The 26018-nt window shown below is 34.0% G+C and overlaps 2 protein-coding genes across 3 annotated transcripts; one reads left to right on the forward strand and one right to left on the reverse strand.

The window, feature by feature from the left end:
• Window positions 1–652: 652 nt before the first annotated feature.
• Window positions 653–5513, reverse strand: LOC125224406 (DEAD-box ATP-dependent RNA helicase 31-like). The gene is made up of 10 exons (XM_048127805.2): window positions 4226–5513; window positions 3674–3780; window positions 3250–3305; window positions 2836–3060; window positions 2469–2675; window positions 2317–2403; window positions 2131–2226; window positions 1425–1640; window positions 1160–1342; window positions 653–1081 (listed from the first exon to the last, which is right to left on the reverse strand). The coding sequence occupies exons 1-10, from the start codon at window positions 5398–5400 to the stop codon at window positions 854–856; spliced, it is 2580 nt and encodes an 859-aa protein (XP_047983762.1). The 5' UTR covers window positions 5401–5513; the 3' UTR covers window positions 653–853.
• Window positions 5514–21513: 16000 nt separating this feature from the next.
• On the forward strand, window positions 21514–25918 carry LOC125200994 (uncharacterized). 2 transcript variants are annotated; one of them, XM_048098852.2, is made up of 9 exons: window positions 21514–21820; window positions 22931–22995; window positions 23308–23460; window positions 23577–23682; window positions 23780–23962; window positions 24264–24429; window positions 24543–24868; window positions 24973–25062; window positions 25543–25918. In XM_048098852.2, exons 2-9 carry the CDS (start codon window positions 22981–22983, stop codon window positions 25611–25613), a joined length of 1110 nt encoding a protein of 369 aa, XP_047954809.2. In that variant the 5' UTR covers window positions 21514–21820; window positions 22931–22980; the 3' UTR covers window positions 25614–25918. The 2 variants fall into 2 exon arrangements, with proteins under 2 accessions (XP_047954809.2, XP_088921467.1); XM_089065341.1 differs by having other exon boundaries at window positions 25546–25918.
• Window positions 25919–26018: the final 100 nt, after the last annotated feature.

Raw genomic sequence — 26018 nt, forward strand, 5'->3', positions numbered from 1 at the left:
AGTTGCACTTACGACATACTTTTGTTTTGTTAGATACCTGTTGGTTCAAAGTAGTTACTGAACCAACAAGAATTCGACAAAAGTTTTGTGTGAATGCACCTACTTTTCTGCTTATCTTAATAGCTTTCTTACTATCTCCGTTCGCATTTGCTTTTCTGCACTCGTTTTGTAAAATTGATAATAAATAGCTAAAGTGGACAAATAGTAAGAGAGAGACTATTTCTCCACTTTAGCTATTTATTATCAATTTTACAAAATAAGTGCAGGAAAGCAAATGTTACACTTTGTGGGACAGAGGTAGTAACTTTCATGCAAATTATTATTCACATAAACCTCCAACAATAGAAATACTACTATTATACTTCCTCTGTCCCATTACGTCATTTTAAGTAACTTGTGTGTTATAAAATTCTAGTGGGCTTCACTTTGTTGGGTTGTTGCTTAGTTATTTATTTTTGTTAAAGTGGTTTATGGTTAGAGTTGTTTAGGTGTAAGCCGTGTAATTTTGTGGATTATGATTGGTGTTTATATGCATTTTATAACAAATTATTATCTGTGATTTTTGGGATTTAAGGAGAGATGAAGCTTTTAATTATGTTGTAGACAATATATGTAATTGCGGGAACCGGGGAACGTGTAATATTAGGCTAGATTTCCATCAAATTATCTTCGTTTACATTTTTGCAAAAGCATATGCATTAGAAATGTTTCTCTACAATGAAATGGCCTACAAATTTCTCCGCTTAGATTGAATTTACAACCATTACCGAAGTTGTGCCACAAAAATTTAGGTTAATGGTGGTCAGTCTCCTCGCATAAAACTAATGTAAAATGAAAATTTGTCTTTCACTATCTACTTCGATCTCAGCCCAGGGATGTTCTTCAAACCCATCTTCCCGAGGACTAGCTTCGGAATGGCCGGAGGGTTGTCCAGACACATGCTCCTGCTGAACTCATTTGCAAGCTCCACGAGCTTATATTTGTCTCGACCAACACTTTTGTTAGAGTTGTAGTACCCGAGCCACGCCTGGTATGCTGATTCTTTGCTCTTCATCTCAACTTGGCACAAAGCACGTTCGACCTGCCACACAACACCAAAACTAAGAATAAAGAATGAAAAAGAAATAATTCTATCTACGGTTATGAATGATTTACTTACCCTTTTCGTAGTATCTGGATCGACCATTGGTTCGGATGCCTTCGATATTGGTAAGTCTTTGATAGTGTTCAAGAAGAACTCTTCCCAAGGTGCCAACAACAGCACACCTTCCCCTTCTTTTCCTTTTCGGCCAGTTCGACCCAATCGGTGGATATACTGCTGTTTATCTGCTGGAACACCGATCTAGACAAAAGCAATGACAATTCAGTCAACCTGTACAATGAGGAATTTAAAACCAAAGGAATAGGATCGAGTAATGAATAACCTGTATAACGAGGGTGACATCAGGATAATCAACACCACGCGCAGACACGTCAGATGTGACGAGAATTAGGCCAGTCGACTTTCTAAATTCATCCGAGACTCTAGTCCTGTAACTTTGTGGTTTTCGAGAATGTATCTCTCTGACATTCAAGTTAAGCTCGTTGAGAAGCTCAGCAACGAGCTTTGTCATCATTGCAGTGGTGCAGAAAACAAGGACCTGATACACAATAAAAGGTTGGACCACATAAGTAAATATTTTCCACGGATTTAGTAATGAATTACAGAAAAGTGTAATTAGGCTCCAATCTTCTAAGAATACATCACGACCAGTAGCTCTCTCTTGCGGGTCATAAATCATAACTCAAACCTGTCTTGTCTGTCACTTTTTTGGATCAGAATTATAATTAACATTCCAATCATGGAGATACAAATAGATGCTAAGAATTGTTGGAGATCTCCATCTCATAAGAATTCTAGAGTTATTCCATTTGACAACAAAGTGATTTTTATTTATTTCACAATGGGCTCTTCAAAGAACTTCAAGGCCTTACTCCCCCAAAAAAACATGCTTTAATTCCTCGTAGAGAATACCCCGTCACACTCCATTTCTAGGCTCGCTATTCTAATTCTTAATGTGATTTGAAGAATACCTAAATCAGAGTGAGGATGATTAAGGAGAATACTACAGAGTTAGTAGATATGGATACCTTGTAGTTAACATCATCTGCAATATGCTCTTTCAGCATAGTGTAAAGAAGTGAAAAGTGTTTGTCCAAAGGAGCGACTAGGTGTGTCTGCCTGACCTGAAAAGGTTGGAACGCTACAAATCATCACGACTCTGATTTACAAAACATCAGATATAGCAGTGAGAAGAATAGCTCACTCCAACAAACCTGTGCATGTGTATCTTCACTTCCTTCTTCTACTGTATTTATGTACTCATGGTCGCGTTTTAGGGCAACATGGCAGATTTGACGAACCTGCGTGCTATAAGTTCAGAATTCACCAATTCACAAGATACCACATGACCAAAGATAAATATTACCTCTTGTGGAATTGTTGCAGAAAATAGAAGTGTCTGTCGTTGTTTTGGGACAGCAGCTATTATTTTCTCTATTTCTTTGCGGAATCCCATATCTAGTAAATGATCAGCTTCGTCAAGGACCAAGACTTTAACTCCCATGAGTCGAGTTGCAAATCCAGCTGTATTCTCTACATGGTCCCTAAGCCTTCCAGGTGTTGCCACGAGTATCTGCATTTTCAAACAGAAAAGATGATTGAGCCAGACATAGCGAGATCTGATAGAGCCTTACAAGCTCTTATGTATTATATGACCAACTGAGAACAATATAGAGTTAAAACAATAATAACTAAACCAAAGGATAGCACACACAGTGACATAGAAAAATCACCTGGCATGCATTTGCTTGCATCTTTTTTTGCTCCATAGCTAACCGGGTACCTCCTATGACAACTTGAACACCAATAGAGGAATGATACTTCAACAATTTGTTGGCCTCGGCAGCAGCCTGAGTAGCAAGCTCTCTTGTTGGGCATATAACTAGCACGTGTATAGGGGATCTTTTTTGATCGCGGTCAGCAGGAGGTAATTTAGCTATGATTTCAATTGCAGGAAGCTGAATTGACACAGCAATCATAAGCATTGGCAATTTTCATCATTATCTACCAGCATTATAAAATGACGTAAAATTTAATTCGATAACCTTGTATTGAAGTTCATAATTTACAGGTGAAAATGTGGATCTTTCATTTATTAAAATTACTATCATAATAGAGAAACTGTAATGATAAGCCAAAACCATTACCAGAAAAGCAACAGTTTTCCCTGTGCCAGTTCTTGCCTTGGCGAGGACATCCTTACCTGGAAACAGATCATTAGAGATTTGCAAAAAAAACATACAAAAATAATAGTATGATGAATTAGTCAGACACTGAAACTATATAGTTTGCTTATGTATGTTCTCATATATGCAATATAAGTGTGCAACTACCTATTAAAATCACAATCCCTAGATGTCCTTACAAACATACTATTACAACTATAATTTTCCTAAATGAAGAATCAAATAAAGCATTAGATGATCCTTGCTTAAGTTTCAACTTGAAAAGTATATGCAGTAAACAGAAGAGATAACTGCTGGCAAAGCATAAAGACTGCTAGTTTCAGTTTGTGGGTACTTCCGGCACATGTCAGATTCACAACAAAGTAACTTCTAAAGCTTTATTAACCTTTCAAAATGATAGGAAGAGTTGCATCTTGCACCATAGTCATCCTTTCATAACCAGCATCTTTGATTCCTTTAAGTGATAAAGGTGAGATGGGACATTGGTCGAACCTGTGGAGCATACCCATTCAAAACCATTAAAAGAACACACACACTACATAAAAAGTGATAAAGATAATGCTTAGGCCCTTCAATCTTAGGCAATTTTCTTTTGCTAACTATTTTGAGAAACCGATATTTCACTATTCAATGATGCTGTGTTTTAACCTCCCAGCTGATATTCTTCTCAACCCATATACATTTTCCAAATGCCAAACAATAAGCAACTAAGTTAGTGGGATCTCTATGAATCACTGTTAACATAATTTTACTTAGACCACCCTGACAACATTTTTTTGATTTGATCCATGATCATTATACATTAAAACGACAACGCTACAGTTATAAATTATACTGGCACTATATGCTTATTTACATCCAATACTGTGTTCCCACTCGAAAACGATCATCCAACAAAGGAATTGTGTATGTACAACTGGAAGGATATAAAATTCACCTGCTTTCACTAAGGTATGATTCGCTACTTTGGGGTGAGCTTTTAGCAGAGCTCCCTTTCTCAAGCTTGGCTCTCACCACTTCCACTTCTTCATCATCTCTCCCTTCATCTTCATCGTCATCGTCATCATCTTCATCTGCTTCATCACTGTTAAGTAAATCCTTAAAACTCGTATACCCCTTATCATTTTCCTCCTCCTCAGCATCATCATACACATCCTCATCCACATCCTCGTCATCTGTAACAACAAACCCTCTTCTTTCCGTCCCTCTTCCTCCTCCTTTCGTAGCCAAACCACCTCGATCCCCACTTCTTCCTCCTCTATTTCCATATGTCATTCCTGAACCTCTCTCACTCTGTCTCTTCTCTTTCCACTCTCCACCCCCCCTGCTCACGTAGTCATTGTTACGCTCTCTCCTCTCATCCGAGACACCCCCGAATCTCCCACCCCTACTAAATTTACCAGAATCACGCCCCCCACCTCTGCCACCATACGAACTACCACCACCCCTGGTAAATTTACTCGCTTCACGCCCCTCGCCTCTCCCACCATACGAACTACCACCGCCCCTACTAAATTCGCGCTCCTCACCTCTCCCACCATACGAACTACCACCACCCCTACTAAATCTACCCGAATCACGCCCGCCACCTCTCCCTCCAAACGAACTACCACCACCCCTGCTAAATCTATCTGAATCACGTTCCCCGCCTCTCCCACCACCCCTACCACCAGAAAACCGCCCTCCACGTCCACCACCGCCTCGTCTACCACTAAAGTCAGAATCTTTATCAAATTCACCATCTCGCCTTCTCCTCCCATCCCCACCTCTTCCACCATCATCCTCACTATCGCTATACACCCGAGTTTTCTTGAATGAGCTCGAATTCAGATCACTAACCCAGTCACTCAGATCAGCCTCATCCTCAATCAAACTCTTGGAGGCCGAGGCCCGCGAACCCTGGCCCATGCCCGAACTCATCCTCTCCCGAGACGAACGAGTCGAGAATCTGATATTACCGAGTGGGACCGGCCTAATTGCTTGAACCGAGGCTAACAGCAATCTCCTCTGCAAATTTGCGGGCCTGAGAAATTGATAATGCAGCTTGTGAGGGAAAACATCGCACAAAATGGGTCTCAAAATTGGGTGAAATGGGGCAATTCGGGAAGCCATGATATGAAATTACGTGTCAGCGAGAAGGGTGTGATGGGAATTTGAAAGCGGTTTCAGGGGAAATGGAGAGAGATAGGGTTTAAGCTCTGCCTCACCCAAATCTGGAAGGAAGAGATATCAGGGTTTAAGCCTTTAACGAACGGTTGCGTCGCCCTTTCGCTTAAACGATGCCGTTTAACAAACATGACCTTTTTTTTGGGCTGGGCCTAACTGTAATTTGAAAAATAGGAGTATGTACAAAAAAAATGCTAAATTAACTTTTTGTAAACAAAATATAAATCGACGCAAGAACAAGTTATAGTAATTTACAAAACGACATTGTTAATCATAATAAAAGAAAATTAAATGTGTACAGACTTGTGTAGTTAGTAAAGTTATACATATAATTATATAAACATTTCAAATGTCTCTTTGAAATTAAAAATTCTCTTATGATTACTTTTAGATTTTTTTTTAATCAACCAAAAATATGATCAATTTGAAGGTATTAATACAAACATAAGGAACGTAATCATTAATGTCGGTTCAACATTATTCAATTTATACTATAATTTAAATTATAACAAATTAAATATATTTCGTTAATTCGTTATTATATTTTAAATGCAAGTTAATATATTTTTCTAAAATCAAAATAAAATGACATTGTTTTACCTCCACGGTTTTTGGCAGGAAATACATACCTCAATTTAGATAAAAAGCCAATAAGTATATAAAAAACACAACCTATGGATTGACCCGCAACCCACCTGGGCCAGCCCGGATGGGATGACCCGAATGGCCTGATTGTGTATTCGGATTACGAAAATATAACACTAACCCGCTAATTTTATCGGATTATTCGGACAAGCTCACGTGTTTAGGCAGGTGTGAACGCCCTCTTAGACAGCCTTTGGCCTTTATGTGTTCTTGTGTGGTTGAAGCGGGAGGGATTCGCGCTCTCCTCAATGGGGATCGGCTAGCCTGTGTTCTGACTTGAGCGTGTTCAAGTGCTTGCAGTTGTCGTAACAGTTCAACAATATGCTTTTGCAAAATGTGGCCTCTGACGAGTTCTTAGAACTTAACCAACGCTTTCAATGCTCGTAAAGTTCTTCTCCACAACATAGGTGATCAATAATGATTAACAAAAATCATTAAGAGGTACATATGTCTTTGGATTGTATTATTTACAAGTAATTACTACTTTAACAACACAATAACCATCTGATTATCCATATTCACTGAGACATAATCCGCATAACCATCTGATTATCCATATTCACTGAGACATAATCCGCATTATTACTAACCAAACTATCGAGTTGAAGTCTATATATATCAACATTTTCTGATATATATGACCACAATCTTTATCCATATTCCATTTATTGTAGATAACTTAATATATAGTCTTAAATCATTATTGATAATTTTAAAAAAGTTGTTATGCTTACAAATTATCACAATTTTGATCTTTTTTAATTGTTAGCCTGAATTTGCCTATCTCCATTGTTCATTTTATAGAACGAGCTAAATTTTTAGCCAATTAATGCTAACATATATATCGTTGAAGGGTAATGATAAAATGCAAATTCGTATATTGCACAAATTACAAACTCAACACAGTATCAATACAACGTCAACACAATGTTAATACAGTATAAAATTTCAAGATTTAGATGTCCACACAATTTCAACAGAGTATCAACCGCTGATATTGTGTTGACATTTTTTATTGCTATTATTTTATCATCTATTGATATTTTCTAACGGTTCAGATCATAGTTTAGAGTTTGTACAATATTTAGAGTTTGTATTTGATCACATTCCTATTGTTGAAAAATATCTTTATATCGTAATTCAAAACTAATGAAAATTTACCTTTTTATTTTCTCTTAGAAAAGAAGAAAATTGAATTTCAATTTAAAAATTATTTAATTTCAAGTGTGTTATAATATCTATTTATTTCGATTTCAGCGAGACCCCCGTTCGGCTAGCGGCAAACTATAACGGATTCAAGGCATACTAACATTTTTTAATGTATTTTTTTAATAAATTAATGAGGAGTAGAGTGGGGCGGTGGCTCGTGTGTGGAAGCCCGGATTTTTTTTTATTATGTAATTTTTTTGATTTTTAGTTAATGTACTTTTTTTTATTTAAATAAAATTAACGAATTTTTTCCGTATATGTGTCATAAATTTAATTCAGAATTTTGTGTTTAAATCCATTAATGTACTCCCTCCGTTCCATAGTAATAGAGACATTTCATTTTGCACACTCGTTTTGAAAAAATAATTATAAATAGTTAAAGTGAAGAAAAAGTAAAATAAGAGAGAGAATAATATAGAGAAGAAAGTAAAATAAGAGAGAGAATAATATAGAGAAGACTCTTCTATATATTATTCTCTCTCTTATTTTACTTTTTCTTCACTTTAACTATTTATAATTATTTTTTCAAAACGAGTGTGCAAAATGAAATGTCTCTATTTATAATAATATAGAGAAGAAAGTAAAATAAGAGAGAGAATAATATAGAGAAGACTCTTCTCTATATTATTCTCTCTCTTATTTTACTTTTTCTTCACTTTAACTATTTATAATTATTTTTTCAAAATGAGTGTGCAAAATGAAATGTCTCTATTACTACGGAACGAAGGGAGTAGTTGTTTTTGAATTATTTTTATTGCGGCTGGCCTAGGGCTAGCCTATTTGAGTAAAATGTTGATGTGGCAGGTGGATTTTTAGTACTGATGACGTGGCAGAGAGAGAGAGTAGCTGGTCTATAGCTGGCCTATTCTTATTTGGATGCTCTTAGGCGATGCAAATTCTCTCTCTCAAAAATTTGCATCTCTCTCAAAGACCCTTTCTCAATTCTTCAAAATTTGATTATGAATATTTTTGTCCCCTCTTAGTTTAATTTATGAGTCCTCCTATGCATTTAGGCTCTAGCTCTCGCATTATGAATGACTAAAAGATGTGAGTGCAACACATGTGCAAATAACTTAATAACGACCCTTTTGGGCATAGAGCCGCAGGAGAGGCTCGGGCCGGCGACTCTATCCCTTGCAATGGTGGTGGCTAATGGCAAATTGGAACGACTAGCGTTGTGATCCATCTATACATGTTCTTATGTAAACTTTTACTCCCTCTGTCTCGGATAATTCGTCTCATTTTGACTGGACACAAGTTTTAAAAAATGCAATAAAAAGTGAGTTTGGAAAAGTTAGTAGAACGTAGGTCCTACTTTTATATATTAGTTTTATAATAAAATGTGATTAGGAATGAGTTAGTAGAATATGTGGTCCACTACTAAAAATGATAAAAAGTGAAATTGGATAAATTATGTGGAACGGATTAAAATGGAAAAATGGGACAAATTATCTGGAACGGTTGAAGTAATAATTTACTATAATTGTTAAAAAAAGTAATTTAAAACTTAGTAACCGATATCAGTTACTAGGTCCACTCAGTTTATCTAACTTTCATCCAAGTCTATCTCATTTAATGATCTTGACCCTATATCACATGCAACTCAAAATTAAATACATCAATTCATATATCTCCTATGCCTATCAATGACAAATACATCACCCTCGATAGGTTTTCATGGTTTGTGCCTCCACTCCACACCACTTTCACAATTTAATTGAAATCCGAGTTTGATGAAAAATCCATCCTTATCGCATTAAAATAAATCCATATTTTTATGACTCAGCATATCCCCATGTTCTACATTCCACTTTTATTTACATCATATTGTATATGCAATTAACATTATGATTAGGTAGTAAAAATCTTCCAATTCACACGCAAAGCTATATAGTACCACCTTATTGTCATTAGCAGTTTCCTTTCTTTTCGATATGAAATTTAAAAAATATTAAAAATAATGAATAAAAAGATTAAGTCAAATATGAGTTCCACTTGTATGTATTAGTTTCAAATGAAATATTGAAATAAGTTAATGGAATTGGGATTCTTATTTATGGACGAACTGAAATGAAGAAATGACACTCCTATTTACATACGAATGGAGTAACAATCAGCATGAAATTGAACCTAACACGTTTGATTATAAATTTATAACGACTTTTATAATATATGACATTGATATATTTTGTAGTGTACATAAATTATTGTTCGATAATATCTACTACCTAAATCTATCATAAATAGTTCTAGTAGTATAGATGATACATGTTTTAACTTATTATTAAAAAAAATTATTATAAATAAATAGAGACTAAATTTAGTGGACAATTCAAAATGGAAATCTTAGGAATATTGTATACTCCATCCGTATTAAAAAAAATAATCCAGAAACATTAGAAATGACACAAATTTTAATGCACAGTTAGTAAAGTAAGTGAGAAGAATTGATAAAGTAAGAGAGAAAAAAAATGAGGACGGTAAATAAAAATGTATAAAATAAAATTAGTGGATTATGAGATCTATGTCCTAAAATAGAAAAATTTTAAAAGTTTTTATTTTTAAGGAATGACCGAAAATTAAAATAGTTGTTATTTTATAAAAAACGGAGGGAGTATATTTTGTGGAGGGATGTACTATTAATCTATTATTTTAATATGATTCTTTAACAGTGTATGAGGGAGACATATTTTAATGACCAAGTTATTGGTAAAATACATTCTTATTTTATAAAATAATTTTTTTTTAAAACGTCATTAGTCATTACCGGAGTTTGACTTTAGAAACTGACGGCCCAACAGCCCATTTAACGTCCTTGGACTTTTGGGGTGAAATGAGGCCCAGAACGAGAGTGTGCACGGGCGGTCAGCTGCAAGCCACGACGTACCACTCACGAATAGACACGTGTCGGGAGACAGCCCGACTGTGACGGGTCGGGCGGATTTTGACAGAGCTGTCACTGTCAGGATAAACACGCTCATTGGTTGGTGTGTTGTAGACAACAAAAACATCACCAAGTGTCACCTACTCATTATTTGTCACTCTTTTTATTTTTAATATTAAATGTGTGAAATAAAATTATTGCTCGTGATTTCTTTCTTGAGAGCGTTCCTATTCGTGCTCTTAAATAAGAGTACGGAGGTGAGACCGGGCCCACTTTTACTCCTTGTCCTTAGGCAAGAGTACGACACCCACATCTGTGTTCTTCCGTAAGGACAAGCTCAATGGTCCCACTATTCTATTATTTAATTTAAATACTTCAATTACTAAAAATATTTTTACAATATAAAAATATATTAAAATATAAAAATTACATAATTAAATCCTAAAAATTAAAAAATGCAAAATTAAAATTCTAAAAAATAAAAATACATAATTAAAAGTGAATTTTGGGGGGGAAAATTGAAAAATAAATTAAAAGTATGTAGAAAATGGATATAATTTATTGAGAAGTGGGAAAATATTTTTTTTATAATTAAAAAATAATTTTTAAAATTAAATTCGAATTTTTGAAAAAAATTACAAAAAGAAACGAAATTGCCGTTGGCCAATCGTGTGCCGTCACGTAAGGCTGCTCAGCGGCACGGACGTGCTCTTAGCTAAGAGCAGCGCCGTGCCGCTGGCACGGACGGACAGCTTGCAGCGACAGACGGACGAGCTCGTGCTCAGCGGCACGGACGGACGGAGACGGACGGTCGCCACCGCTGTGAATGCTCTGAGAAAAATTGTTTTCGACTGATTAGAAATTATAAGTATTGAAAATAATTTATAAATCATCTTTCTATGTCATGATATGTGTATTGCAGTAATTAGTGTAAGTATGAAATTAAAAGTGGATTACACGTAAAAAGAGAATAATAGAGATTGTATTTACATCATTTTGATTATCAATAAATATCATCCTGAATATTGCTGTTTCAATTAACAAGGAGGGATTCTCAGGCTACATGGATAGATTTGATGAAAATATAAAATATTTAGGCTTCTGAGAATTTTAATGTCCTATATATTGAAATCTAGAATAATAAGATTGGGACTTATATGAAATTAGGTAGTTTTATTTCTATTGGTATGGTTAATACACTTCAACTAGTCGCATGTGTTTGAACTTTGAACTTGCATTTTTGTAAACTAACCTATGGTAACATTAGCTCTTATTTTAAATGGTCTAATCCTCGACAAATATAATTATATGAGCGAGTCGGAAGGGGTTATAGAAATTAATTTATAAGCTTCGTTCGACCACCCACATATTACTATTATTAGTAGTAGTATTACTTGAGACATGTTTAGTAGGGGTAATAACTCATTTAGGGATGGAATTTTATGAACAAAAATGTTGTTATTTTACCATCGTACTCGTACTCCCTCTCTCCCATGTTATTTTAGTTATATTCTATTTTAATTGATTAATCCAAGTTACTTGAGTCAGTTCCCTTTTTAGTTAAAAGTAAAACATCTAATCTCACATAGTTTTATTCTTTGTTTACTTTACTCTCTCTTCACTCTTTTATTTTATTCTTTCTTATACTCTATTTTACTTTATTTAACTCACTAAACTAAAAAAAATGACTGATAGAATTCATGGATTTCTATCATGATATTAGAGTGAGTCGCCTATTGTAAATTAAATTTAACTAATTTTAGTAGTATATTTGGGTTGAAATTAAAAAAAATAATTGACCTAGCAATATCTCTGAGCTTAAATTTTGGTCAATGGTCCAACCAATCGGGAAAAAATTCAGTCAATCATCCAACAATCAGAAAAAAGTCCAATCCCTCCAAGGTTCATTTTGAAGGGTTTGAGAGAATGTGTTGGCAATGGACACTAAAAAATACTCCCTCCGTCCGCGAATAAGAGTCCCGTTTTTCCATTTTAGCCCGTACGCAAATAGGAGTCCCGGTTCACTTTTACCATAAATGGTAATAGGGTCCCACTTTTCATTAACTCATTCCACTCACATTTCATTTAAAACTAATATATACAACTGAAACCTCTATTCCACCAACTTTTTTCCATCCACTTTTCTTAACATTTCTTAAAACACGTACCGCTTATACATATGACTTCTAATGACGGACGAAGGGAGTAACATATAACTATTTCACATCACTTTCAAGATAAAAACTGAATATAAATTCCATGGACCCATCATAGAAGTGACCCATAAAATTTATATACAATTAGTTTTGGTAATAGGAGCGGCCATAAAATTTATATACTAATTTCAATTATTTTTAACACTAACGTAGAATCATTGTATTATAGTATTTTTTTTTAATTTTAGTTGCCAACAAAATACATATTCAAATTTGGAAAATATTAAGCTAAGTCTGACAACGGAAATAGCTTGAACAAGTGGAATTATATACTACTCCTCCATTCCATAAAAATTGTCACACTTTCCTTTTTAGTTTGTCCCACAAAAGATATTACATTTCCCTTTTCGAAAAAAGTTCTCTCTCACATGAATATAAAAATTATATTTTTTCTCAATATTTAACATATAAAATAAAACTTGCTAAAATCCCGTGCCGTTCAATAAGTGTGATATCTTTTGTAGGACGGAGGGTGTATCTCCACGTGACTCTGTGCATGATTCCATCAGCCTGTTTTTCTTTTTTCCTCTACTTTTTGCACTTCGATTTGAGAGAGGGAAAGAGAGTGGAGTAATTTAATCAATAAAGCAGAAAACGAAAAATACAATTAAGAAGAAAAAGATAATTGTGCGCAATCCCCAAAAGGAAAAAAAAGGCACTTTTTGCCTAGGCGTGTAACCAAGTACTACTATTCAATGCAACAGCGACAATCACTATTTTCCATAATATTTTTATTTGATGAATAAATGAAGTTAAAAGAAACCGACACCATTTCAATCCAAACCACATATACAATAATACAAATGCTTACAAATTTACAACAAAAAAGAAACAAATATTGATCTACACACAACTACATGAGACAGTGAATATTTGAAAATAAAATCACTTCTCATATAGTAGACATTATCAAACATAATAATATTGCATGTTGAACCGAGAAGAAAATTATAATAGTACGAAAAGGTTTTTAATTTAGCATATAATCATTGTCCATTGATTACACATCAACCTACTGTTTCCGCACATGGGATAATTAAAACTTTTCCAATTAATGTAACACGACCAATCAACGTTTCCAATTAGTATAACACCATTAATAAAATTTTCTTTCTTTTTTTAATCTTTTTTCTCAGATGCAACTAGAAGTCTAGAACAATGTTAAGACTTAAGAGTCACGATGATTAAATAATCAATCAAAATTTGGATCAAACATCAGTTTAAATTTTGATATAAATAACCATTTGATCGGATTTGGACCTTAAGATGGACTATAACTCAGATCAAGACATAGCTATAGATAAGTATGGAAAAGAGAACAAGACTTAAAGGGCGAAAAATAAAGTCCTAAGTCTTATGTGGAAAATTTCTTGCTTTCATTCTGGAAACAATTCAACTTAATAAATTTTGTCATTTAACATTAATTTTCGTTCACTTTCCTAATATTTTCCATAATATTTGTAAGAGTGAGATGCAAATTGTATACAGGCCATTATGTTATTCCCCTGTCGTGTTCTAAGCTTCTTTTTTTTTTTTTTAAATTAGATTTCATATGCTATATAGAATCACATATAGTAGTACATATCATGTGTTTGATAAAATAGATTTACCATAGGTTCATACGGCTGCATTGGACAAATTACCTATATGACATTGTCTTATAATTTTTGGTAGAATGTGGATGATACTTGGCATATTTCCAGATGTCCGATTTTGAAATCGTGCAATCTAGATGAGTTCTTGGTTAGCATATAAGACATGATTAGTATTTGAATATATAGTCGTCGGGTTTTGATCTATGCAAAACCAGATCTTAATATAAAAACGGAGATCAAAATACGGAGGGCACTTTTAGGTCATTGTTAGTGTATTTTTAGGTCATTTTAATAATGGATGACCTAAAATGAACTAAAAATGACATTAAACTCAAATTTTGTAAAATGACCTAAAATTGATTAATAATGACATTCCGTGTTTTTGTCAATTATTGGCCATTAGATCACTTAATTCTAGAATCAAGATTTGGGCTGCATTTCTGAATTTAGATGCATTCTTGTTTGGATAATCTCCCCATAGCTATATAAAATTTTGCACTTTTACGGCACCTCATATATCATAATGTTATCCTCACCGTGAGTTAGATCAACACAAATTTTACCAAATCCAACCTACGATTCTATCGTGTCCGACATGTCTATACCACTATGTCGAAAGAGAATACTATTGTATCACCAAAAATTACAATATCAGTCATTTCCACATGCAAGTGCACCCTTGATGAAATTATGCGCATCCAATAATTTTCATACCCATATTAAGTTCAAAATAACAAAAATTAACTCATCCAAAGCCATAATAAAAATAAAAATAAAAATTATACTTTCTCCGTCCCATTAAATATGCAACATTTGAGAATCGGCACAGATGTAGTGTTGTTTTGTGAGTTAATGAGGAGAGAGTAAAGTAAGAGAGATGAAAAAATAGAAATAGAGATGTTTCCATTTTAAGAAATATTTTATTTTAAATGGAACAAACTAAAAAGGAAAATATTTCATTTCTAATGGGACATAGGGGGTATTATATTTCGTATAGTATGCAAACTAAATCAAGAAATTGACTGAATACATCGATGTCACTCTTACTTCTCTTTCCCCACTCCTCTAATCACCATTATCCCCAATATTCTGAGAGTCGAGTTCACTTTTTTACTTTCATTTACTCTTTTTATTACCTGGGACATCAAAATATTTTGTATTCGATTTTATGCGTAGAAATGTTATTTCGTTAATCTATACTCTATTTTCCCCCAAGTGCAAGTAAAACTGTGAAAATGACACCTGTTTTTTGGCCCAAGAATCTGAAGTACCAATTGGGCCCAAACCGACCCTTCTAACAGATTGACGCAACAAGTTACATGACTGTGAATATGTTAGTACAATTTAATGGTAAGTGAATTTATTTGGAAAAATATTTTTACAATATTGTCTATTATTAGAGCAGTGGTCCATACATTCTGCTTTATTTCATACCTTAGGATTTCTTAATCAAAGTCAGTTTGATGGGCAATGAGATATAGAACACGGGACCACACAAACTATGGGCCCAATTCATATTATAAAAAAATTGATTGATTTTCCTATATTGTGAAGAACATTGTGAAATGCCAAGAATATTATTGGCAAACAAACAAACAAAAAACAATTTGAGATTGTATTTACAGGCTGCAAATAACACAAAGTCATTTTCTAAGACCCCTCAAAACTGAAATAATTGTGTTACCTTTTTCAAAACAAAATTATAATTTTAATTGATGTGTTGAAATAGAGGAAAAAACTTAGTTCAAATAGCTACATAGAAAGAGCTGGTACTTTCCAAACATCTATTTATATGGCCTACATCTAATATTCTTTGCCCACAGCTTTTCTTTTCTTCCTCCTTTTGTTCAAATTTGAAAAAATCTGAGCAAAAAGTGACGGAAGCTTTTCAACATTTATTTTGCTTCCCTTTTTGGTGATGCACTCCCACATGCATAAATCACTATTCTTCAACTGTTTTAAGTGATCTACTAAATGTCCATATGAGTTTCACTTATTCCAACACTTTTATTGTTTCATACTTAATCACAAGGTTGCATATAACAATAGAACCAAATAATATTGGAATAACTTAACTGTGGCCTGTGGGCATGGTCGATTTTCGATCCTATTTGAATTTGGTATTGATATATACTATGTACTCATATAGTGACATTGAACTAGAACAAAAAATGCATGTGATCGATTTTAAAATAATCCCTGCAACATGTAATTGTATTACTCATATTTATTTATTAGTCTGAATTGTGTATGGATGAATTTGGTTACAAAAAGTATTTTGTTATATTAAGACAATTTCCAATGTTACAATGAAAATCAATATGGAATAGGCAATTAGTTTCAGTGGTTTCTAAAACTAATTTTATTTTTGAGTAAAGTATACGTATTTTTAGGTTTACATTAAAATAAACTTAAATTATTTTTTTAAATTTTGTGGGTAAAAAAGGAATTCTCTCTGTTCCAGCTAATTTGAATCGTATTCCTTTTTGCCTTTGGAATATCCCAACAAAGTTGATTTTTCGGAAAAAATAAAACATTTAATCACTCTTACTTTATTCACTTATTTTACTCTGTCTTTATCTCTTCTACTTTATTCTTGTGGTGGAGTAAACCATATCCGACATCGAAGAGTGAGCATATATGGGCTATCCAAACTCCATTAGTATGAGGCTTTTTGGGGAGTATCCCAAGAGCAAGTGGACAATATCATACTAATGTGGAGTTCGAGTGTGCGCCACTGATCCCCAACAATGGTTTTAGAGTCATGGTTCAGAGGCGGGGCCTGTGTGCCTCGGGGTTCGGTGGATTGCACTTGCAAGTTTTCCAATGTCTCTATGTGAACTCGACCAATACCTGGGGTAACCTGGTGACCTGTATCATGTGTGAACGTGTGGTGTACATCGGAGAGTGAACAAGAGTTGCAAGTATATATATGGATTACCCCAACTTCATTAGTAGGATGCCTTTTGGGGAGTATCCCAAAAGCAAAACCGTGAGGGCTTTACTCAAAGTGGAAATATCATACTTATGCGGAGTTCAGGTGTGCACCATCGATCCCAAATAATTCTTCTCTCCTACTTTTCAATATGTTTCTTAAACTTCGTGTCCCAAAGTTTTGATCCAACTTAGTTGGGACGAAGGGAGTATAAAATAGTAGAGAATATTCTTTTAATTTTGAGTTTAGTGTGAATAATTAGAGTAAAATCACTATTTGATGATATTTATATTAGGATGGATTTGAGTTTAGTGAAATGGTTCGAAACGCTCAAAATAAGACATTTTTAAGTTTATAAATTACTTCCCTAGTCTAGAAGTCTAATTTAAAAGTTAACAAGATACCAAAATTTATATCTAATTTTTTTCACAATTTCAAACTTTACTTTCTTTTTCCTTCACTCTCTATATCACCTACAAGGAATGCCCATTCAAGATGGACCTAACCTAAGGTATATGTTGCGGGTTGGCGTTAGAGGTGTCTGAACACGGGCCACACATGAAGAAGATGACGCGAATCGTGTTGTGCGTGCGCGAACAATGCCTTCACACTTAAGAATGATAAGGTGGGTGCATGTATGAGTCCTGCCTTATTTATAGAACTCTAAAAAAATTAAGGAAATAAATATAACATTTACTATACTTTTAAACTTCAAATATTTACGCTAAGAAGACTTCTAATAATTAAAGATAACTTATGAGTTTACAACTTTCTAACTCTTCATTCGTATCAATTTCACCGCTATTGAAATAATCTGTCCTCAATGCTGGGTCATGACTCAAAAAATGGCCCAAGCAAACTCCCTAAGATCTGAGTGGCTTCCGAAAATTGCAAATTGATGTATGAAAAAGTCGAATTATGACTTCTAGATGGATGTCGTCAAGCTTTGCCTCTATTGTTGTTAGGCAGTTGACTTGTTCCTCCATTGTCTTCTATTCTCTCCGTCCCATTGAAGAAGACTTTTCTTTTTAGTTTGTCTCATTCAAAATGACTCATTAATAAAAATAGAAACATTTCTCTCTATTTGTACCATATCTCGTACTTTACTCTCTCCACCTTAAACACAATATAAAGTTACACAAATTCTCATGCCGCCCAAGGAAGAGTCATCTTTCTTGGGACGGATGGTATAACGCTTCTAGACACACATCCGTACTTCGCGTCACCACCATATCCACGTTCACCGCACCAAATTGTTAGAGAAAAGAAGTGATGAAGGCTGACAACGAATAATATGAATATAAATATACTCCCTCGTCCGCCATTAGAAGTCTCGATTATCTTTTAAGTTCGTCCCCTATTAAGAGTCTCAATTCACTTTTACTATAAATATTCTTCATTCATAATGTCCCATATCTGACCAACACGGGTTTTAAGAAATTATTTAACCTTTTTAAGTAAAGTGAGTTGTAAATGTTAGTGAAATGTGAGACCTATTTTTATATATTAATCTTTTAATAAAATGTGAGTGCAATGAGTTAGTGGAATGTATGGTCCACTTACCAAATATAGTAAAAGTGAAATGAGACGTTTATTGGCGGACGGACGAAAAAGGAAAAAAATGGGACATTTAATGGCAGATCGAGGGAGTAATAGGTAGACCTCACATTCCACTCACATTTTATTATAAAACTAACTCCCCCGTCCCATAAAAATAGTCTTTTTTTCCATTTTAGACCGTCCCACAAAATAGTCATATATCTTCCAATTGTTGGCAATTTTTTATTTCTTACAAGGCGGGTCTAATTTTTCGCTAACAATATTTCAATCACCTTTTTCTTTTTACCTCTTTCTCACTTTTATCAATTTTGTATTAACACTCATGTCATATTCAAAGTTCAAATTTTTTTGGGAGGGATGAAGTATAAAAAAAATGTCCAACAATTCATTATCTTTTTTATCAACTTTTCTTTATATTTTTAAAAATTTGTGTCTAACCCAAATGAAATTAGAGGACTGAAATATACTCCAATTGGAACAAAACAAACGATAATTCTCTTACGAGGCCAATATTGTAATCCTTTTATTGAATTCAAGCCTTGACCGTCCTCTCAAATCTGTAGGAATTTATGTACAGGACTCTCTAAATAAAAATAGATAAAGAAAATATTTAATAATATACTTTTAACATTTTAATACAATATATTTTATACTTCTATTTTTTCCGTTTATTAGTACATGGCCAATTTGTCTGGGTATAGGTTTTAAAAAATGTACTCTCTTTGTCGTACCCAATATCTTCATTTTTCCTTTTAGTTTGTTTCACTCTAAATTTCTACTTTCTATATATGGAAATAAATATCTCTTTCCTCTCCTTGTTGAAATATTCAATCACATTCTTCACTTTACTTTATCACACTCAATTACTCCACCTAAAATCTCATGTCATTCAAGAATGTAGACATCTTGAATGAGATAGAGGAGTAGTACAAAGTAAGTAGAAAAAGTTAGTGGAAAGTGGATCCTACATTTATATATTAATTTTATATTGAAATTTGAGCGAAATAAAATTAGTGAAATATGAGGTTCATTACAAAAAGTAGTTAAAAAAGCAAATGAGATATTTATTAATGGACAGATAAAAATAACAAAATGAGACGTTTATTTGTACTGATAGTTTACCGATTCTTCAGACCCATCATAATGTATGATATGATTTATTGATTCATCGTTGGCTAGTATAATAGGGTATCAAAATCACGTGTATCTTAATGTATGATATGATTTGTTTATACATCGTTAGAAAGTATAATCCGTTATTAAAATCACATGTATCATAATTTATCATATGATTTGTCCATTCATCGTTGGAAAACATTGTATCAAAATCACGCGTATAGTGCTGGCAAGTATAATAAGGATTAAAAATATATATAAATAGTAAATGTATACCATGAGTACACTCCACGAAATCTATTAATTTCTCCGACTCATTAAAATTGATTCGTATTTTTTTTTTGGATGTCTCATTTACATGGACTCATTTAAAACATCTTTATTACTATCTCCTATTATATCTTGACTTCTCTATTTTATTTTTTCTCCTATATTATTTCCACTTAACTTAATCTGGGTGTATAATTTTTTATAATCTCATACCCAAAAAAATGTTTCTCCTTTAATAGGACTGAGTACTAATATTAATTCTATAACAACAAAACTAGTATTCCTCAATTCTAACTAAGTTTGAATTGTATTCCTTTTTGAGATGTCCCGATTAAGTAGCGTCATTTACTTTTTCGAAAAAAAAAATATTCAATCATTCTTATTTTATCTCATCACCTACTTTACTATTTTTCTATATTTCTAACTTTATTCATTTCTTCTATTATTTAACACAATTTCTAATCTCCGTACCCAAAAACTTTAAGTCAACTTAATTAGAACGGAGGGAACACATTTTATCTCTTTTTTAATAGGACTGAGGAGTACTAATATTGATTCTATAACGACAAAACTAGTATACTAGTAACATATTATCTCAGTCCAATTTTACTAGCTCACACCTTCACTCTTTACTATTCACAAGCCTATCAAGTCTCGCTCTCTCACTCACCCAACAACAACAACTAAACAGAATAACTCCCTCAAATTTATAAGAACTTATTTACACTCTATAAATACAGATGAAATAAAGATGATATTTAATAATAGACATTTACTTTTAAAATTTAAATATAAAACTTCTATACTTCTAATAGTTAAAGATATAGTACTTAATAGTCATATAATTTACCAACTTTTCAAGAATCGTATCATAATGTACAATATGATTTATCGATTTATCGCTGATAAATACTATAGGGTATCAAAATCATGCGTATCATAATGTATAATAGTATTTGCCGATTTATCACTGGCAAGCACTATGAATATCAAAATCACGCGTATCATCACGTATAATATGATTTGTTGATTTATTGTTGGCAAGCACTACTTGGAATCAAAATCACGTGTATCATAATGTATAATATGATTTGACGATATATCGCTGGCAAGCACTACTTGGTATCAAATCACGTGAATCGTAATGTATAATATTGTCAGTTATCGCTGGCAAGCATTATAAGGTATCAAATTCACGCGTATTTTGCTGGCAGATATAATAAGGATTAAAAGTAACTGATATGCGAATAGTAAATGTATATCATGACTACACCAGGACGCAATCTATTCCTATCTCGAATTCATTATAATTGACTCATATTTTTTTAAGGATATTTCACCTAAATAAACACATAATTATTTAGCATAAAAACATCTTTACTATTTCTTATTTTATTACTTATTTATATCTCTATTTTATTTTCTCTCCTGCATTTTCTATTTCTATCATTTTGTAAAACCTTGTATACAATAAAATATAAATATCTCTTTTAATAGAGAACTGAAGAGTACTAATATTGATTTTTTAACAACAAAACTTGAGATTATCTTTGTCCAATTTTACTCTCTCCCACCTTCACTTTCTACTGTTCACAAGTCTATATAAGTCTCGCTCTCTCACTCACCTTTATGACAACAACAACTAAACCACAATAAAACCCCTCACAAGATTCAGCATATCCACCATTTTTACCAAAGGCAAAATCCTCCATGATTCTGACCAACCACTACTTTCTTAGTTTCCTCTCCCTCAATTCTAATTTTGCTTCTTCAAATTTTCTCTCATTATATAACCAATTCAAGTTTTCTGCAAGAATGCAACTTTAGATGGACTCTTGGGGACGAGATTTCTTGAACTTTTAATTTTGAATTGCACCTTCAAGTCTGAAACTTTTCTGTGACCTCCTTGCTCATCTCAGTGTTCTTGGTTCAGCTCGTAAGTTTCTTTGTCCTGATTAAATCTGCTTTTTTCTAAACTGGGTGTGCATAATTTGTCAAAAAAATCATAAAGTTTGGATCTTTTAGGCGTTTGAAGTTGAAAGTTTCTTCAAAAGGTAAATAACTTCTTTTATAATTATTTTCTATTATTCGGTGATGACATACGCCTTTTAGATTCTGTGGATCTTTTATAAGAGTGAGCTGGTAAATTTGTGTATTTTGGTTCACAAAACCAGTCTACATTTATACTTTATCAAGTAGAATCAAGTAATAGATAGGACAGATTTGATAGCCAGCTCTGGATTATGAAATTTTCTGAATTTTGCCACATCTTTTTGCTGTGGAAGTGCTATTTAATTCAGTTGCTTATTTTTTCTGGTTGAATTAATGAAAGTAACTGATTTTCATTTTAAAGTTTGAATCTTGGTTTAAAATGCGCCAAATCTTTTCTCTTAAGTTCTGCCAAAGTAATTCACCGAGGCCAATGTATATTCTTTTTCGTAGTGCTTTCATCAGTAATTTAGTTCCTCGCATAAATAGTTCACTGGCCTTTTTCCTTTCTCGATTCTTGTTCAATGATGTAATTTGTATGGTTGAAGGTAGTGGTGCTGTTAATGTTGAGATTTTCAGATGCAAGGCAGTAGTTTATTTCTTTTCAATATAGATTGGATAAATATCTTGTGTAATTTGTATGCTATAGTGGTTTGAAATCTCTGGAATTGAGTAATGGAATAATTCTACTAAGAGAATGAAGGCCTAGTTTGTTAGTATTAATGAGGATTGCCAACTCTCTTAAGCTCGGGTGTGATCTATATGGCACCAGTGCAGCTTTCATAAATTAGAAGTTGTACATCATCATGTTGATCTCATAATGTTGGCTTACGCATGCATCTTGAAATCCGAAGACCAACTAGTGAATTGCTTGAACATACTTTTCTTACTTCAGCCTGTTGTAATTTGCATAATCCTCGAACTGTATTTTGATAAAATGAGTCCTAAAAGATTCTGTATTGACCAAAATATGGTAACCGTGCATTTCTCTATAGGTGGCAACTGGCAAGTGACAATGGATGTAAAAACTAGTTAACACTTGAATTTTCTGTTTCAGGTAGATAAACAGTTTCCTGAAACACTGCTCCCGTCTTGCTTGTTGTGAAAATGAAGAACGTGCAGGTTTGAACTCTTGCATTTTAATAACGTTTTCTACTTTATGAAGGATATAAGAAGTGTTACCTGTTATTACAAAAAGTGTTTCAGATTACTATGCCATATAATGCTTGTGATGTGGTTTCTAGATTTTCACTTATTAAGTTTGAGATTGTTTTTGTTCCATTTCATGCGTATCCTCATGCATGATCTCCCATGTAAAGGTGCCTAGTCGATTTTATACAGCTTATATTCAGATTCCAATCTGATCTCAGTTAGGAAAGGCCCTAGAGAGAGAGAGAGAGAGAGCTCATTATCTTTCTCTTTTTGTCTTCTCAGGATCAACAGCAGGACATCAAGCCTAATATTATTTCGCATGATTCCCAAACTGAGCTGCCAAATAATGCCACAGAGGCGGCTATACCAGACTCAGGTTCAGTCTCGGCATCAAGCAATGACAACAGAAAAGTATCCCGTGAGGATATCGAACTTGTAAGGCTATAATTTTCTCGATTCTTTTTCCTGTCTCTCTTTTCCTCCTCTCCTCAGGGCTTCAACAATTAATTCTGAGCTGCATATTGATTTTTTGTTGTTTTATTCTTCTGTAGGTGCAGAATCTAATAGAACGATGTCTACAGCTGTACATGAATAGAGATGAGGTGGTAAAGACCCTACTCAATCGTGCTAGAATTGATCCTGGTTTCACAACATTAGGTAGGTATTCTGTTTAACGCATTGTTAATTAGACATTATACTTATAATGGCTTAAATCTATTTACTCGTTTACCAATATATTTCTCTCTATTGACAGTGTGGCAGAAGTTAGAGGAAGAAAATGCTGACTTCTTCCGATCCTACTACATAAGGCTTAAGTTGAAGAAACAAATAATCTTATTCAACCACTTGCTAGAGCATCAGTTTCATCTAATGAAATACCCCGGGCCTCCGAAGGTTCCACTAGCTCCCATGCAGAACGGAATCCATCCAATGCCTGGTAAACCTTTTCTTCTGATTTGGAGCATCATAACCTCAATTTGTGACATATTTTGCTTTAGTCCCATCAGAAAAATTCAATTGTGAAGGTTTAGAGACAAATTAAAGTTGCCCCGTTTGGTCTTTACTATCAATGATGTTTTTTTTGGAGCATGGCTAGCTTTCTGCTGGCTGTATATTCAAATAGAGTAGGATATCATACAAGAAAAAACAAGGCAACAACCAACTGGAACAATGGTCTCGTGTTGTATTTCCTATATTTTGTCGTCATCATTATTCAGTGTCACTTCTTTGCAGTGCAGTCACCAACTTGCCAATGGGATACCCTGTTATACAGCATCCTCCCGTTCCAGCTACCGGTCAACCTCATATCGACCCTATGGGCTATTCAACATCTAGCTGTCACATTGTCAATGGTGTTCCTGCCCCGGGAAATTTTCATCCTATGCGAATGAACTCTGGGAGCGAGTGAGTCCCTATTCTGAACTTCATTTTCTTGTTTGGCGTTTGGGGTATGAAAATAATTCTCAAGTTTCAGAATTTTGTTTTGATAACTTCTTGCTCTCATCCTTTCTCTGCAGTATGGTGATTGACACAAATACAGCTGATGTGTCCCCAATTATGCCACCAAACAATGCGATGTCCTCGATGTCGGATATACCAGTAAGCCCTACATCAGTGGCATCAAGCGGCCATTTCCCGTTTAGCACATCAGAAATATCAGGCATGGGGGTTGATGCTTCGGCACTTGACACAGCTTTTACATCTGATGTGGCAAGTTCAGTTGGATTGCAGCTTCCTCCGGATAATGGAGTTGGAAATTCTAGAGATTCCCTCAGATCCTTGGCTCAGATTCCCTGGAACTTTAGTCTTTCAGACCTGACAGCAGATTTATCAAACTTGGGAGGTAATTTCTGTTTAGTTTGAAATCTTATTCTTTATTACAAGACTGTAATGATCATGAGTTCTCATATTTTATGTGATTCTTGTTGCTAAAAATAATATATGCAGATTTAGGAGCTCTCGGAAACTATCCTGGCTCTCCATTTTTGCCTTCTGATTCTGATATTCTACTTGATTCTCCAGAACAAGAGGATATAGGTGAGTACCAAATCGCCCTTTGCTCTACCCTTTGTAGATCAAAACGCTATTTTCGATTACGGATGACATAGAAGTGCGACTTGATGATACCTTTTGCAAAAAACCTTAATGATCTTCAAAAGTTAACGTTGTAGACAATAACTCTTTTTCATATTCCCAACTGCATGAACTTACCTTTCTAGTCATTTCTTTTGGCACCATTTGCAAGAGTTATTTGAACCCCCAAAGTGTCCTGTAGAAAGTCTATATGTTGGTGCATTTCTAGTTTTGTAGACATTTCTTGCATATAGTCGTTCATTTGACCTAATGCTTGATACATCCCACATCGGTTATCACGAAAGTGGGTAAGCATATAAGTGAGTCAACACTTTACATTTGATCATGGTTTTGGGTTAAGTAAGGGCTTTCTATCTTATATGGCTATCATGTTTGCTTTGAATACTACAACTGGTTCCTTACTCGTGTTTGCCTTTGTTTCAGTAGAGGAGTTCTTTGTTGATTCTGATTCTGTGCCAGGGCAATGCCCACCATCAGATGAGGAGAAGTCGTAGCTGGGGACCTCAGTTTGCTGAAGTTTGCCAAACTTTAGTCTAAGACTCTAAGTTGAGGTTATGTTTACAATAAAATCATTAAAGGAAACAATCTTTATCTATATTAGGATACAACGATGAGGGCCTAGTTTATAATAACTTTTAGACACCACCAGAGATATCGGATAACATTAACCGCTCCCTCTCTGTTGGCGTTGTAGAAGCAGGCGTTTAGTTCCCACCCTTTTGTGGTGGATGTTGTTGTCCTAATTTTATGTTTTGATGGATTTTCGCACCACAGTTTTTTATAAACCAAGGTTTTATCATGCTGTGCTTACTTTATTTTTCTCTACTGGAATAATGTTGTTGCATTTTGGCCGTGTTTCATTTCATATGTTACATGTAAAGTGATGATGTTATGAAGAT

The sequence above is a fragment of the Salvia hispanica genome, chromosome 2 (genome assembly GCF_029641045.1).
Source record: "Salvia hispanica isolate PSC_SH4W2 chromosome 2, Shi_PSC_v1, whole genome shotgun sequence".
Classification (NCBI taxonomy): domain Eukaryota; kingdom Viridiplantae; phylum Streptophyta; class Magnoliopsida; order Lamiales; family Lamiaceae; genus Salvia; species Salvia hispanica.

What these genes read in the sequence shown, in the direction of transcription:
- LOC125200994 (XM_048098852.2), top strand. An exon ending in CGAATGAACTCTGGGAGCGA is followed by an intron (nt 24,430 to 24,542) that starts GTGAGTCCCTAT and finishes CTTTCTCTGCAG; the next exon opens with TATGGTGATTGACACAAATA. An exon ending in TCCAGAACAAGAGGATATAG is followed by an intron (nt 25,063 to 25,542) that starts GTGAGTACCAAA and finishes CCTTTGTTTCAG; the next exon opens with TAGAGGAGTTCTTTGTTGAT.
- LOC125224406 (XM_048127805.2), bottom strand. Translation starts at nt 5,400, where the DNA reads ATGGCTTCCCGAATTGCCCCATTTCACCCAATTTTGAGACCCATTTTG. An exon ending in GGAAAACTGTTGCTTTTCTG is followed by an intron (nt 3,061 to 3,249) that starts GTAATGGTTTTG and finishes GTGTCAATTCAG; the next exon opens with CTTCCTGCAATTGAAATCAT. An exon ending in ATCCAGATACTACGAAAAGG is followed by an intron (nt 1,082 to 1,159) that starts GTAAGTAAATCA and finishes GTTGTGTGGCAG; the next exon opens with GTCGAACGTGCTTTGTGCCA.